At 54.2% G+C, this 15,624-nt stretch overlaps 1 protein-coding gene across 4 annotated transcripts in view; it reads right to left on the bottom strand.

Annotated features, from left to right (window-relative positions):
- Positions 1-14,348, bottom strand: part of STARD8 (StAR related lipid transfer domain containing 8) — a 39,738-nt gene extending 25,390 nt beyond the window's left edge. The window contains exons 1-2 of one of the 4 annotated variants that reach the window (XM_035028678.1): positions 6,304-7,678; positions 5,026-5,151 (exon numbers count right to left, since the gene is read on the bottom strand). In XM_035028678.1, the coding sequence (XP_034884569.1) occupies positions 5,026-5,151; positions 6,304-6,316 (139 nt within the window). In that variant the 5' untranslated portion in view covers positions 6,317-7,678. Of the gene's footprint in view, positions 1-5,025; positions 7,679-7,730; positions 7,887-14,165 lie in introns of those variants that run through there. The other 3 variants (XM_035028677.1, XM_035028680.1, XM_035028679.1) reach the window with 3 other exon arrangements.
- Positions 14,349-15,624: the final 1,276 nt, after the last annotated feature.

The following is a 15,624-nucleotide window of genomic DNA, read 5'->3' as shown; positions in this document are numbered from 1 at the left end:
CCTCCTGGCCGGGCACCTGAGAAAGGGAGAAGAAGAGGCATGGCACAGTTGCTAAGGGTGTGGGCAGTGGACTCAGCCTGCCTGGGTCCTGATCCCAGTTCCATCATTCCCTAGCCAAGTGACCTTGAGTATGTTCTTCCTTTAGACTCTCCCTGCCTATTTCTTCATATGTAAAATGCGGATAAGGATAGTAGTTCTTACCTTACAGAATTACCATGGGAGCTAAATAAGTTCAAATGTGTCAAGAATTTAGAAGAGTTTCCTATGATTATTGTCATTATCATGGTCAAAAATATCACTCGAGGAGGCCAGAAGGATCCCTCCCTACAGGGTGGGCGTGGCCAAGGAATGCTTTTTGGGAGGAAGTAGAAGCTGAAAGACAGAGAAGTCCAGACCTAAGGCCTAGCGGGCAGCATGTTTGAGCACCGCACAGCCCCAAGTCAGTGAAAAACAGCAAAGAGGCAAGGTGGCAGAAAGTACCCCTAAATAACAATAATAGTGAGAAATCTGTTCATATTATCGGATTTACTACTCACCAGGTAGGTAGGTACATATAGCTCCATTTTATAGCTGACAAAACGGAGGCTCACAGAGGTTAAGTAATTTGCCCAAAGTCACCCAGTGCTGTTTATCCCAGAGCCCCTGCTCCCCACCATGACACTTTCCTGCCCCAAGCTCTGTGTATACAACTCAGCATGCCTTTGGCTTCATCTCTATTCTGGCCCGTTTCCCACACGCCCCTCTTTGCTTTTCCCATTTAGAAAGGCCTGCTCAGGTCGGGGGCTGCTCAGGCCAGATGTCTGGGGCCAAGCACTTCCCAAGCTGCCTGCTGGTAGCCCCAGCCTGACTTGACCTTGGCCTGGAGCAGAAAAGCTGGCTGCAAGTGCGTGTCTCACACCTCAGACAGGCCAGCCTTTGGCCAGCCCAGATAAAGGACAGGAAATCCTTGGCCACCTCCCCTGGAGATTGCTCCCTCTACCATGGGAACAGAGTTACAGCCTGGGCAGAGGTTCCTCTGTAGTGAGGAAGCTGCCGAGTCAGCCCCAGCTGCCTTGGCTGCCGGGTGTGGTTTGGGGGAAATAGGCAGGGCTGAGCATCAGGAGACTTGGGCTCCAAATTCTCCCTCCTCGGAGACCAGGCCCTTCCCCTATCTGGGCCCCAGGTGGGCATCAGCAAGGATCACACTGCTTATCTTACCAGGCTGCTCTGAGAACAGAATGGAATCGTGGAAGTGAAAGTGCCTTGGAAATGGAAAGAAATAGGAAGACTCATCGTGGTCATCATCATCAACTGCAGGGGAGGAATGGCTGAGTTGGTGTTTCTCCCCGTCTGATTCACCCTTCTAGGCCCCACTGTGGGCATGGCTCATACTCATTTCCGGCTTCGATGCTCCTCAAAATATCCCCTTCCCCCCACCTACACCAGCTCAAGGGAAGAAAGCAAGTGGCAGGAAAACAGGATATACTGGCAGCCCCCACAGGGTACACTGCAGTCAACTCGTCAAAAGTGAGCACCTCCTCTCACCAGACTTGCCCTCTGCTATGAGGGCCCCAAGAAGAACGCCCTTGCCTCCAAGGGCTCCCCAGTCATGAGAGCTGACCGGGCCTGACCAACAAACAAATCAGAGAGTTGCATGAGGTGTTTGGACCCAGGACTCTGGGGGTTCAAAAGGCACCTGCTGGAATCACCAGGAAAAGATAATGGAGAAGTCTTGTAGAAAAGTTCAGGCTAGGGGCTCCTGGGTGAGCCGTCTGCCTTCGGCTCGGGTCATGATCCCAGGGTCCTGGGATCGAGCACCGCATCGGGCTCCTTGCTCAGCGGGGAGTCTGCTTCTCCCTCTCCCTCTGCCTGCCACGCCCCCTGCTTGTGCTCTCCCTCCCTCCCTCTCTCTCCACTCTCTCTCTCTCTCTCAAATAAATAAATAAAATCTTAAAAAGAAAGAAAAGTTCAGGCTAGAAATAAACAGAGGAGAGTGAGGGACTTCCAGAGCCCCATTTCCCATTCCCAGGGCCACCAATAGTAGCGTGTGCAAAAGACAGTAACGAGGCTGGGAAGGGGACTGGTCCCAGGTCCCTTGAGAAATACTTGGAGGAACTGAGACTGTTTGGCATACAGAAGAAGCAGGGGGACTTGGGTTCTGTCCTCAGACCTCTGGAAATCAGAGAGAACAGACACTGGCTAGGTGGTCCCAGGGGGCAGAGCTGGGACCCAGGGTTGTAGAAGCCATGGGGATATGGCATTCAGTTCAACATAAACAAACGCTTCTGGACGTCCCAGGAATGAAAGCAACTGCTTTGAAACATTGTGCTCCTAGGTACTGAAGATGGGGACACAAGAGCTGTACACATACCTGGTGGAAAGATCTAGGTTCACAAGGAGAGTTGGACCGAGTGTCCTCTAAAGGCCCTTCTCCCCGGAGCTCTGTCTGCTTCCTACCTCTGGGGTATTGTGGGAGAAAGCATAAAGGTGACTGGGGCTGGCTGAGCCCTTGGCCACTTCCCACAGAGACCTGGGATCCCAAGAGCACCTCGGGCTGCTACTACCCAGGGAGAGCAGGTGACTCATTAACTTGTGGCTGAATGGGTCAGAGGGTGGCCACTTGGGACACACACAAACATGGGGAGGGGGCTGGAAAGCAAACTGCACAAAAGCCCATGGCTCAAGGAAAACCCAAGCTGTGGCAGTTCAAGGCCTTTTCAGCCCAAACTGACCAGCCAACTGGCGAAATTTAGTGACCGGGCCTGGCAGAATTTAAAGCCAACTGACCTTTGCCTTGTGGACAAGCAAAAGGCTTTGGTTGGGAATGCATAATCTTTGGCTGGAATGGAACCTGAGAGACCACTGAGTGCATGCCACCTGCCCTGCCAGTTTTAAAATCGTGGAAACTGAGGCCCAGAAAAAGCAAATGTCACTCATGCAGAGGCAGCTACAGAGAGGCACAACCAGAAGCCAGGCTTCCTGACTCTGTCCCTAAATGTTGGTTCCTTCTTCTTCTCACTGAAATTGCAGAAAACCGCTTGGGGTCCAGAGCTTTCCCAATGGGACCTGGCCTGACCCTTCCCAATTCCCACTGCTTGTCAAGATACAGGCTCTTGCAGGAGGCCTCAGCCTTACAGTGGTGGCTGCGATGTGGCTGACAGCCCAGGCCCCTGCCTAGTGTGGAGGAGGGACCCACAGCTGCACTGAAAACGGACACACGCGCAGCCCCACTAATGGCAGATCCTTTGGGTGGGTATTTCTCGCTCTTTCAAACTGACCTGAGTGGGGGGGTCAAGTGCTCCCGGAAACCCCCAGCGCCTTCTGACTCTGATGCCTAAAGATCCCCCTTACCCCACTGGCCATCTGAATCCCTATCAACCCAACTCCCTGACCCTCTCAGTAACCACCCAAACGAACGTGTGTCCTTCAGCAATGTGAGGAACGGCTTCCGTCTGCCCAAACGAGGACAGAGGGGCAGATATTTAATTGGCCCCAGAAGTTCCCGTGAAGGAATGTTTGTTAGTGTCCCCTTGGGGGAGGCGAGGGTTAAGATGGGACCCCCTTAAGGCCTGGGGTGAACAGGGAGTTAGTTAATGGCCATCCCCCAGAGGTGACTTTTCAAGGTGGTTATTATGTGGCTCAATCATTAACCAAGCAGTGGCAGGACCCCAGGCTTGTTGGAAAGGAGCCACTCCTTTCCCAAGGACAGCCCAAGAGCAGGAGGCTGCAGCCAGGGAGAGCACTCGTGGGGTCTTGCCGTCCTCTCACAGCCTGCTCTGGAGCAGTGGGAAGAGAGGCCCGGATGAGGGAAGCTCTCCCTCAGCTCCACATGGGGGTGGAGGAGGGCTGGCCCGGATGTGGAGGAAGTCAGCACACCCTTACTGAAGCGGAGGGAAAAGGGAGACAGTGAGGGTTTTTATCATGAATGAGAGAGGAAGCTCCAAGCTGGGCCTTGGTGATTAGATGACAAGCTGGGAAAGACGCTCATCCTGAATGCATCCTGTTTTGCTCCAAAGTGGCCCCAGGGACCAGGGGAGGGGCTAGGAGGAGAGGAGCCTCCCAGGAATTCTCCCAGGCCTGCTGACCTCAAGCTCCTGGGTGGCCCTGGAACTGGGGAGGCAAGTGGGAGAGGTTACCCCATTTACTGTTAGAGGAGCAAGGCACAAAGTTTCTTGTGCCTCTGGAGCGGCAGTCCCAGAGACTGCGGCTAATGCTGTAAAATGAGGGGCTGGGGCACCCTAATCGCTCCAGCTCTGACTCCGCCTGGGCCTCTCTTCAGAGGTTCAGCTCAAATGTTACCGCCTCGCCTCTGTCAGTCACCTTCCCCTTAGTCAAAAGCAAGGGCTCCCTAGTCAGGCCTACCTGGGCAAAACAGCTCCCTTGCCAATTGGAAATATGAACACTGTCAGGATATCTGATGATATTAAGGGGCTATTCTAGGTGTGCTAATGGTACAGTAGCTATTTTTTATGAATCCTTATCTATCTATCTACCTATAGAACTACTTATAGATAAATTGGTAAGATGTCTGGGATTTGTTTCAAAACAAGAAAGAAGGTGAAGTAGATGGAAGTATTAATAGGCAGGTTATAGCCATGGGCTGTTGAAGTTGGGTGATGAGTACAGAGGGCCCAATTACACCCATCGTCTCTACTTTTATACATGTTTGAAAGTCTTCATAATCATTTTTTTAAAAAGCCCTCACTGAGGTAAAGACTTAGTATGCCATGAATTATTTACGCCACAAACCCCCAAACTAGATTCCCTGAAGATGGGGGTTACACTCTGTGTCCTCCGCAAGACCTAGCCAAGCCTGAACTTAATGACTAATCATTTGTACGGTACTTGCTAGTTTACAAAGCACTTAGCCATGGATCCCCTCGTTTAATCCAGTGAAGTGGAAACAGTGGGGAGAAACTAAGAGTCTGAGAGGTCACAAGGGGAGCAGCGGGGCCTGGATTTAAACCTGCCATATGTCCAGCTCCCAGGCCCCTGTCCTTCGCCCCCCACCACCCTGGATTCCTGAGGAACTTAACGTCCGCTTACCTGTACCAGTTCCCTGAGGGTCGGAGTAAACAGGGACAGCAATAGGCGACATGTGAGTTCCCAAAGTGGAGGGTTGGGCAAGAGCAGACTCAACACACAAACACAGCATTTCAGACCTGTGACAGACTGATTCGAAGACTATTAGTACCCCCTCGTCACATACACACGAACCAAGAACGCGCGCGGGTCACAGATGAAAAGAGCCTTAATAAACACTGGACAGCAATAACTGTGGGCCCAGGTCTGTGCTCAACTACTTTGTTTAGGGTTGCAGGATGGGGGAGATCACACTTCCCATCCTAGAGCCCTTGTATTTTTGAGATCGTTTATCTCTATTTTATCTGATAATAGCCTCCCAAGGGCCCAGGGCCCAAGGCCAAGGCACTTGATCTTACCCAAACCTGAAGCCCAAAGAAAAAGTTCTATTTTATTCAAGCCAGAGGCAATTCCTTCTTCCAGCCAAAGACCCCTTGCCCCACCTTCTCCAAAAAGGTGAGGGCACAGTCTGCTTTTGTTAAGCCTGCCATCCACGGAACCTGAACATTCCGTGGCTGGAACAGAGAACTCCAAGAGGGTCCTAGCAGAAAAGCGCCAGCAGCTGCAACAGCATTCAGATTAGAGACTCCTTCCTCTCCCCCCTTTGGAACCTTCTTGCTTTTGTGTTGCTGCGGGTATCCCTGTAGCTGGCTCCAGGGGTTCTCTGCTCCCTCTCCAATCCCTAGCCCTAAGGGCAGAATTTTAAAACTTCAGGAAGGCAGAGAGGGTCAAAGTTCAGGCCTCTTTGTGCCACTTTCTCGGCTCCTGTGCTCAAACTCAGGAGCCGTGCTTTAATAAGGAAGGCCCTTCCATCCCCCCTGCACAACTCATGCCCCACTCCTCAGCACTCACACAAGCTACACAGCGCCTTTGTGCACCTTCTGTCCCTCTTCTTGCTCTAAACACCTCCAGGTATCTCTCAACCGTGTCTCCTCTCCCAATGGGGGAGGGGAGCTGCGGATGCACCGGGAGGTTTAGCATACTTCTCTAACAGTTGCTTAAGAGATGGACAGAAGGCCAGTGAAGATGGGAAACGGGATTCTGTCCATGTGGTGTTTTCTAGCCCTAATGACAGAGGTCCAGGGAACAGAAATTCCAAACCCCAAATCCAGAACAAAACTGGACAGAGGTCATATGCTGCAAATGAGGACCAAACCCAGAATGTCCAGTGATAGGGCAGCTGTAGCTTTAGGGCGAATGAATCCCCAACCCCCAACACCATCATTCCCATCACACTCTTACCCAGTTGCTCCATCAACCATCCATAAACCACCTGCAGCCGTGCCTCTTTCTCTGTGCCCTTGGGCTGGCTGCCTTCCCATCCCCAGATAGAAATTGTCTCTCCTTTATTCCTGGCAGATGGAAATGAGGGGAAATTTCAGAGAGAGAGCAGTCAGAAAAGATGGTGGGTGGAGACAGCAACCCTCAGAGTGGGGGTGGGCACGGGTCCCACAGTAGGAGTCCGGGTTTGAAAATAGCCCTGGGTGTGATTCATCACCCTCTCCTCCTACGTGGGCAGACCTCGGGGCTCCAAGGGGGACAGAGACAAGCCAGGCTTCTCCAGCCCGACCTCTGGGGTCCCAGGCTCTGAGTTGGCCCCACTCCTCCCCACCTTCAGTCTGGCTGCTGTCCTGCTCACCCTTCCCGCCACTACTAGTTTTCCAGCTTGCTTGGCGGCATAATCACCACAAAGCTTTCCATCTGCATAGCTTCTGTCGCCCCAAGGATCTCAAAGACAACCTTTTACCTACCAGGGAGGAGCCTGAACCCGTGTGACAGGTCAAAATGTCATGGAAGAGACTGGCCCTTTAGATACTGAAATCCAGCCCAGCACCTGAAGTTGAGTACAGCTGAAAGTGAACAAGTGCAGTTGAAAACACTGTGGCCCGCAGAAGTAGCATGACTCACGTGTAAGGTCACATGAATTAGTGGCTGAACCCCAGTTTCCTGAGTCCTAATTCGGTGCTCCACTTTAAAGAGTGTTGGAAGAAGAGAAATGGAGAGACCCCCAGACTACCTAATTTGGAAATCCCAAAAACTTCCACTAAAAGGAAACCTTTCCTCAGAGCTTCTGTAATCCAAACCCATTTGGGACTTCATGGGGCAACTGAGCCCTGAAAGATGCGACTTATCCAAAGGTTTTCACTTGATCCCCACAGCTGCCTTAATACCAGGAAAGTCCGGAGCGTTTCTCAGAAGGGAGGACAATGGCCAAGGGGAAAGCCCATAGGGCCCGACCGGGGATTCCTGGAAATACCCTCAAAAGCAGAGGAAGGAAAAGGGTAGGCGAGGTGGCACCGAGCCCGAAGGGCCGCCCCCCCTGCCCAGTACCAGTCCCCCTCCAAAGCCCCACAGCTCTGGCTCCAGAATTCCGGCCAAGCCCGGGATAACGGGCGGAAAGCCTTCTTCTACCACCCGACTCGCGGGGCTTCCCTGGGGAGAAGCGCTGCCAGCGGGCTCAGGGAGCCCCCCAGTTTCGGCGACTCCGACCCCAAAGCCCCGGGGGCGAAGGTGGCTCGGCCTGCGTCCTCTGCGTCTCCTGCGCGCGCTGCCCCGCCGAACCGCTAAGAGCGGGGGCGGGCCAGAGCGCGCCGGGGACTAGGCCGGGCCAGGGGGCCCAGGAGGCCCCGTTGGTCCGGATTTTTGCCTGACGTCGCCCCAACTCCTACCTGGAGGCCGCGCCCACCACTCGGGGTTCGAGACCCTGACACGGCGGCCAGTGGGCAGGAGGTGAGTGCAGGAAGGACTGCTCCCGTCCGGGGCACGCGCGGAGCCTGGGGTCGGGCGGGGGTAAGGGTGCCAGCCAGAGGAGCAGCTGCCGCGGCTGCTTAGCTGTTGTCAACCCGAGGCCACTTTCGGCGCAGGTGGGGAGGGAACGGGCGGCGAGTGGGGCGGTAGGGACGCCCCGCCCACCTACAGGACCCTCGACCAATGAGGGCGCAGTCCGGCCCACCGGCCTCCCCAGAAAGTCGCCCAAATTGTGGTGGGCGGGGCCCTGCCTCCTAGCTCCTCCAATATCCGCGCGGCTGCCTCTTGCTCAGGTCACACCGCTGGTGGGGAGGGGGTAGGCGGGGAGAAGGCACCGCCGGAGCTCGCGACCGAGGGTGAAAGAGCGAGCAGCCGGCCAGGCGCACAGACTATTTATTGGGCTCTGAATGTGCCTGGCACCGTATGGGGGATTTAAATACATGTGCCATGTGCACGTGAAGGTTCAGTGGCTTGCTGCGGGTAATTTACGGGGAGTTCAGAAGACAGCTTCAGTGAGATCTCCGATTAGTGGGGACAACCAAGAGACAATCTTGGGCATTAACAATTTGAGCAGGAAGTTGCCATTCCCACCTTGCTCAGGCCCCAGCATTCTGCAACTTGCCCACTACCCCCAGCTCTCTGCCTCAAGTCCAAACTCTACCTCCGCGGAGAACGCATGGAAAACTTGGGGCATATGCATTAATCATGACAGGCGAGGGCTCCCAAGAGTGTGACGTCAGAAAGCTGGCTTAAATTCTATAAGAAACAGAGTTTTAAGATTTGATTTCTCTCTTGCCTTTCCTCACAAGGGTCCAATACAAGTTCACAGCCATGACTTCACTGTTGAATTGAGGACTCCCATTAGCGGGGACTGGGAGTACTGGGAGTACTCGAGACACCCAGTTCTTTAAAAAAAAGTAATCAAACCAGACAACCGAAAAAGGGAAAACTACAGAAAGTACAAAAACTACAAAAGAGCAATTGCTGGTGCCTGGGTGGCTCAGATGGTTAAGCGTCTGCCTTCGGCTCAGGTCATGATCCCAGGGTCCTGGGATCGAGTCCCACATCGGGCTCCCGGCTCAGCGGGGAGCCTGCTTCTCCCTCTGACCCTCTCCCCTCTCATGCTGTTTCTCTCTCGCTCGCTCTCTAAAAAATAAATAAAATCTTAAAAAAAAAAAAAGAGCAATTGCTATAAATAAGTAGAACAAGAACTTCACAGCGCCTGGCATAGAGTACGTACTCAATAAAAACATCTTTTGAATGACTAAGTGAACACAATAGTCAGGAAAAGCTACAATCCTAATATTTGCCATGCACACTGTGACATTTTTAAAATGGCCAAGCCAAAAAAATAATAATAAAATAAAATAAAATAGCCCAAGCAATGTCCAGGCTATTTCTTTGGGTCTTTCTTGATCTTCTCTTAACCCATGAGCTTTAGAAAGGCAAGAACTCAGCCTTTTTAGAAGGAGATAGCTCGTTCCCTTCAATCCTTGCTCCCTGATCTACCCCCCAGGCCCTGACCTAAGTCAGAGCCTTGCGTGGAACAGATACATAGTAATGGTGCCTGGAACAGATGAGGAAATGGTACCTTTTCACAGTCTCCTTTCTGGGCTGCATCTCGAGTGGCTCTGGTGATAACTGGAGCCTTTAGGTCCTCGGTGTCCCTTTTCCCACAAGCCCCCACTATTGCCTGTGTGTCCTGCAGTGCTGTTACCGGTGCTACCCTGGACGCCAGCTCGGCCATTAAGGGGGGAAACGTAGAGTGCAGGAGAGCAGGCTGAGGGCGGGCGGAAAAGCCTTGGGGTGCACGTATGCATTTCTATGCCCTAGACATGGGGCTTCCCTCTGTCTGCCCCTACCAAAGCCCAGTTGGGTCATACAAAGAGCAGTATGATGGATTCTGGAGCCGGACAGCCCAAGCACAAAGCCCAACTCTGCTACTTACTAGCCGTGTGACCTTAGGCCAATTACTTTCCACCTTTCTGTGCCTCAGTTTCCTCACCTGTAAAGTGCGGATCATCACAGTCCTGACCTTATATGGCTGTTAGGTAGATCCACTGGGCTAAATAGCACTTGGAATGGTGGCTAGCTCACAGTACATGCTCCTAAGTGTTAGATATGGTGACAGAGGCACTGGGCAATGAAGTAAAAGACTTGGGTACTACTCCAGTTCTACCACTTTCTGGCTGTGTCACCGAGGGGAAGGCATTGTGCCACTCCAAGCATCAGCGTCTCCACCGGTGAAATGAGGATAGAGCATAATCCCTAGCAGGCAAAATTAAGACAGTGGATGTGAGGATGTGCTGTAAAGGGTGGTGGCAGGTGACGGGATGGCCAAGCAAGGTGTTGGACAGCTCAGCTTCTTTCCAAGGCCAATCAGCTCTTTTCTTCTAGGAGGTGGCAGAGAGAAACTCCAGATGCTGTTACTGTGAGCCACACTCCAAGACACTTGGGTCCCAATAAGTGCCTATCTGGACTTCTGACGGCCCCCACAGCCCTCCCTGTCTAGGAATGGGGATTCTTCCGACTGTTGCAGGCAGACCCATAGCCCCACTCTGGAATGGCTGAGGGTAATGAAACAGGTGCTTCCACTACTCTTTTTCCATGGAGCAAAAGGATCAACAGCAAATAATTCCAGGGAACCCAGCTGAGAAGAGAGAAGGCGGGTAGGAACCACGAGGGGGAAATGAAATACACTTGGACCAGCCCTCACACTTGCACACACGTTCCCGCCTACCTCATCAAGAGCCCACCAGTCAAGCCTGGGACGGGAAAGGCCTGCTCTTCGAAGGTTCAGGGGCCCCCACCCAGCTTCATGAAAGGGGGCTACTGATCAGATCTCCACAACATGAGACAGTTACAGCTCATTAAAAAAAAAAAAAAAAAAAAAGGCCTCAGGAGCCATGCCATGGCAGGGGAGCTTGCACTAAGAGGGGCAGCCAGAACAGGACCAATGTAGGAAGAAAGGGATTTGGTAGTGGGAGGGGCTTGAAAAGGTGAGGGGTGACAGGCACCTCGCTGTGCATTGCTGAGTGGGAGTGGGGGATGGAGCTAAGCCCTGGGAGGAGCACAAAGACCACCTCACCTCTCAGCCCACAGCCCAGGAGACCACTATGGCCGTGCCCACCCCACACCCAAGAGTACCCTGAAAGGGGGGGGCTCCATGCTGGGTTGACTGTGAGGAAAGCTGGAGTACTGGCTGAGCCAGGCACAGGCCAGGGGAGTTTCAGGGATCGCTTACTCTCCCAGGACACCCTCCCCCCGAACTCCAAGCTAGGACACAGATGCATTTATTCCCTCTCACCTGCCTCCTGGAACTATTGAAAGGAATGTTTGGGGCAGCTCAGGATGAACCTCCAGGCACTTGGACTAGGCAGCTGGAGAGGGAGAACCCAGGCCCCCTCAGTCTCTGCCTCCCACTCTTCCCCAGACACCCAAGAGCCTGCCCCCATCTTACCAACAGATGCCAGGCAAAGTGTCAGCTGCTGGAGAGCCGGCCCCCAGCATCCGCACAACAGACCCACTGAGCCATGACAGTGTGGCGGGCCCCATTTCACACCCAGGATGGGCCCCTGGCCTGGCTTTACTGGCTCCTTTGAGACTGGCCAGTGAGATCGTGAGATGAGCAAAAGCAAGTCAACTTCTAACACGAACACCCTCATCCTGCCCCACTCCACCCTCATGCACAGCTACAAGCAGCTGAGACCAGAGGAACCCTCCCTGTGCCCCCCAACAATGTTCCCCTCTGCCTGACTTAGTTTCAGCCCTTGAGCTCGCTCCTTCCTGGCCAGGTTCAGTTTCCTCACCTGGAAAAACAGAGCTGGGTCCTGGGTTCTTGGATACCTTCTTTCTTTTATTTTCTTTATTTTCTTTTTCTTTCTTTTTTTTTTTTTTTTTGAGAGAGAGGGGGAGGGGAGGGGAGGGCAGAGGGAGGGGCAGAGGGCCCAGAGCCCAACGAGGGGCTCAATCTCACAACCCTGAGATCATGACCTGAGCAAAATCAACAGTCGGATGCTTAACCGGCTGAGCCACCCAGACGCCCCTGGTACCTTCTTTCCATTACATTCTCTGCTTCTGTGAGCTTCTCTGTGTGTTCGTTCCTGTGGGGGTGAGGCTCCCAGAAACCCAACATCCCTGGAGCTTCTGCAGAGGAAGGGAGTACTTGGGGTTGTAAGAGTCCTCTGAGGATGAAGAGAAAGAGCAGAGGAAAGTGAGAAAAAGGAAGGAGGAAGGCTGAGTTCAAAGGCAGAGAAAGAGGCGGGGCGGGTGCTGAGGTCAAACCAGCCTAGAAGTCTAGAGACCTGGCCCCTGCCTCCAGCACTGCTTCTAGCTCACCCGGTGGCAAAGGACACACAGAGCCTCTGAACAGAGCTCAGGATCCCGCCCCCTTGCCTGGGACCTTTCCACTTGTCCCTCAAGGGAAGCAGCTCCTGGGACAAAACAGAAAGGGTGAGGAGGAGATGGAGGAGGAAGAAAGAGTGGGCTCTTCCTTCCCACCCAACAGGCTGCCCCGTCAGTCCACTATGGTCTGACCTCATGCTGCAACCAGATACAGCGCCCACAAAGTTGGAGGGCTGCGGGTGGGAGGTGGGAGCGGGGGATTCGCTTTCACAGGCCTGCCCAGAGTCTGGCCCAGTCCAACCCTGAGATTATGGGTCTCTAGGGCTTGGTATTCTCAATTCAAGCAGACAGAACCATGCCCTGGCCACCCACCCTGTCTATTTCCCCTGAAGAATAGTCCGCAGAGGCCCCTGGGTGACATCAGAGAGGGCACAGGATGTGTGGTGACGCTCGAGGGCCACTCAACTAAGGGTCTGGGCTCTTGAAGCGCCTCTCAGTGTGCCCTTCTCCAAACATAGCTACCCCCTCCACACCCCTACACACACACACACACACACACACACACACATTCTCACTAAATAAAAATTCTGAGCTGATCTACAGCCAGGGCCCTGGTTTTCCTATACATATGTATCAACCCATCAGTCAACATGGGCACCCAGGCACTGGGCGTGGAGGGGGGGTGGCGGCGGTTGGAGCAGAGAACAAGGCAGGTAGGCCCAACAGCCAGGGCCTCTGCCTTATGGAACTCCCATGCCAGTGGAAGAGTCAACAGAAGCCCCCAGATAGAGAAGACCCAACCCAGGCAGGTGGGCAGCCAGATCAGGTCCCAGAGGACAGGGAGAGAGGGGACAGCAAGGCCCCCAGGTTTGGACACTTGATATCTCTGGATCAACAGACCCCCAGGAAACACCAGGAAAGTGACTCCTGGATCAGGGGCCAGGACACTGCAACTCTGGCTTCTCCTCCTTTTACCACTGAGGAGCTGTGTGACCTGGCTGAGAGTCTTGCCCTCTCTGGGCCTCGGGGTCCACATATGTACAATCAGAGAGTCTGTTCTGAGGATTTCTGCGGGCCCTGTCCTTTAAGTGTGTTCGTGTTCCATGACAAACCCACGTTGAGAAAGCCAACCCAGTTTGCTATGTCCTCCCTGCCATTTGGGCAGGAGCAAGGGAGAATTTACTGGGGAAAAGGAAGCGGCTGAGCCTGGAAATTTTTTTAAGTGCTCCGAGAAATATATACTTTTTCCAAAGTACCGGGTAGTCTGGGAGACCCGCTAGAGTGGAAACAGGCCTTGGGAATGGAGCTTTTAGGCAATTCAAGGTGACTAAAAACGTGCTGCTAGGGTGGCTGGGCCATGTCAGGCAACTAGGGGACAGAGTGAGGCAGTAAATGTCCCCTGGAGCGATAGGGGCTGCATGGAGCTACTGGCTAGGTAGTAAGACCCAAGGATACAGAGACAAAAAGAGGGATAGAAGGACAGACGGTGGGATGAAGTCAAAACATAAGCGGAGGGCCAGACATAGAGCGGGACAGGAAGACAGACGGGAGGGTGGAAGTGTGAGGCCAGAGGCAGGGACAAAGAAACTGCTGGAGCACTAGGGGGTAAGGGACATACTGTTTGTTAAAGGCCTACTATGTGTTAACAACCAAAATGTCGCTCTTTTTTGAGGGGAGGATGAAGGCAGAGGGAGAGAGGCGGGACGGACGAAGCCAGAGGGACAGCTGGGATGAAAGGATGGGGGCGCCTTGAGAAAGCCCAAGAGCTGGCTAAGAATTAGAAGAATTCTTAGGAGTGCGGGGATGGAAGGTCTGAAAAAAGGAGAGCGCCGGCCAGGGGTGGGATTCAGACAAACGGACAGAGGACTAGTAGATGAAAGCGGGACTGGAAGCAAAGACGCGGAGGCGAGAGGGACTCAAGTTTTGCCTAGCCAGCCGGCAGCGCCGAGGCTCCCAGCGACGTGCGAGCCTAAGCCCTGACCTCCCGCCGGGGTCCGCCCAGCTCTGTTCACCTGGCTTCCAGCGCGGCGGGTCCCACCGAGCGCCCGTCACACCCCGCGGCTTCCACGGCACCCACGTCCGGGGCTTTGGGAGCCACAAGGCTGGCCCCCCGCCCGGCGCTTCAGCCATGAGTCCACCGGCGACTCCCAAGCGGAGCGCCGGCGCCTCGGGTGGTCGCGCCGGGCCTGAGCCGCCGGCGAGGACGGAGCCCAGGGAGCGAGGGAGGGGCTGAGGGAACGACGGCCCCGGTTGCCCCGCCCCCCCGAAAAGTTCCACGCCCCCACCTTGAGCAGGAAGCCCCCCTTCTCGATCCTGCACTGGCCTCAAGTCATTTCTTTAGCTCGGCTCCTCTGCCTCGCGCCTCGCCACTGCGCCTCCTCTACTGGGTTGCGGTGGCCCTCCGGCCTTTTGCATACTGGCCCCCTATGTGAGGGGTGTCTCACCACCGATCCGACTCCTCTTTTGCTGTCCTATGCCAGTGCGAGATAGTGAGGGTCAGCCCCTCCACCTCCCGTCTCCCCCAGATCTCGTCGCCAGGTCAGCCCCTCCACGGGCCGTCTCCCCCAAACCTCGCCAACCACGTTACATGGCAGGAGCCCTTGTGCCACAGCCAGCTGGAGTGGGGAGCAGCGGCTCCAGCCCACTTGGTGGACTGACTCACTCACTCACTCCCTCAGCCTCCTCCACGCCCTGCTTCTTACCACCCTCCCAGCCCCATGTTCTGTCTGTCTGACCAGAGCAACGGGACCCCGGCTTCCAACGAGGACGCCTTGAAGTCCTTCTAGCACCGACAATATCCGGGACCTTGGGAGCAGAAGCGTTCCTTTCTTATAGACTCTCTTACATTAGAGAAGCAAAACCGAGGCCCAAGAATGCAAATGGCCTGGTGGTCATCTCAGTGGGACAATTATCTGTGTTGCAGTGCTGTTGTGAGGCTCCATCGCAGCTCAGGATGGTGCCTGGCACAGCGTGCAGTCTCCATAAAGAAAGATTAACTCCTGGGGCACCTGGGTGGCTCAGTCGTTGGGCGTCTGCCTTCGGCTCCGGTAGTGGTCCCGGGGTCCTGGGATCGAGCCCCGCATCCGGCTCCCTGGTGGGCGGAAGGCCTGCTTCTCTCTCTCCCACTCCCCCTGCTTGTGTTCCCTCTCTCTCTCTGTCTCTCTCTGTCAAATAAATAAAACCTTAAAACAAAAAGAAAGAAAGAAAGAAAGAAAGAAAGAAAGAAAGAAAGAAAGAAAAAAGAAAGATTAACTTCTATTCGCAAAGATATCAGCACTGAGGATCTGCCACGAAGAAAGCCTGGACCAGGACCCTAAATTACATGACTCTTTCCCTGACCCCTAACCTCCACCCACGGCAAGCAAACTTGCATGCCCTGATTTGGGGATGGTGGGGAGTTCTGTCCGCCTTTGTTTACAGTGGAGGAAAGGCAGAAAGTTGCCAGCTCTCAGACCTGGGTACTTCCACTCC

This window comes from Mirounga leonina, unplaced genomic scaffold, assembly GCF_011800145.1.
Source record: "Mirounga leonina isolate KUSES-001 unplaced genomic scaffold, KU_Mleo_1.0 Mir_204, whole genome shotgun sequence".
Taxonomy (NCBI): Eukaryota; Metazoa; Chordata; class Mammalia; order Carnivora; family Phocidae; genus Mirounga; species Mirounga leonina.
The sequence above is the reverse complement of the archived record's forward strand: the minus strand, read 5'-3'. Positions and strand labels throughout refer to the sequence as shown.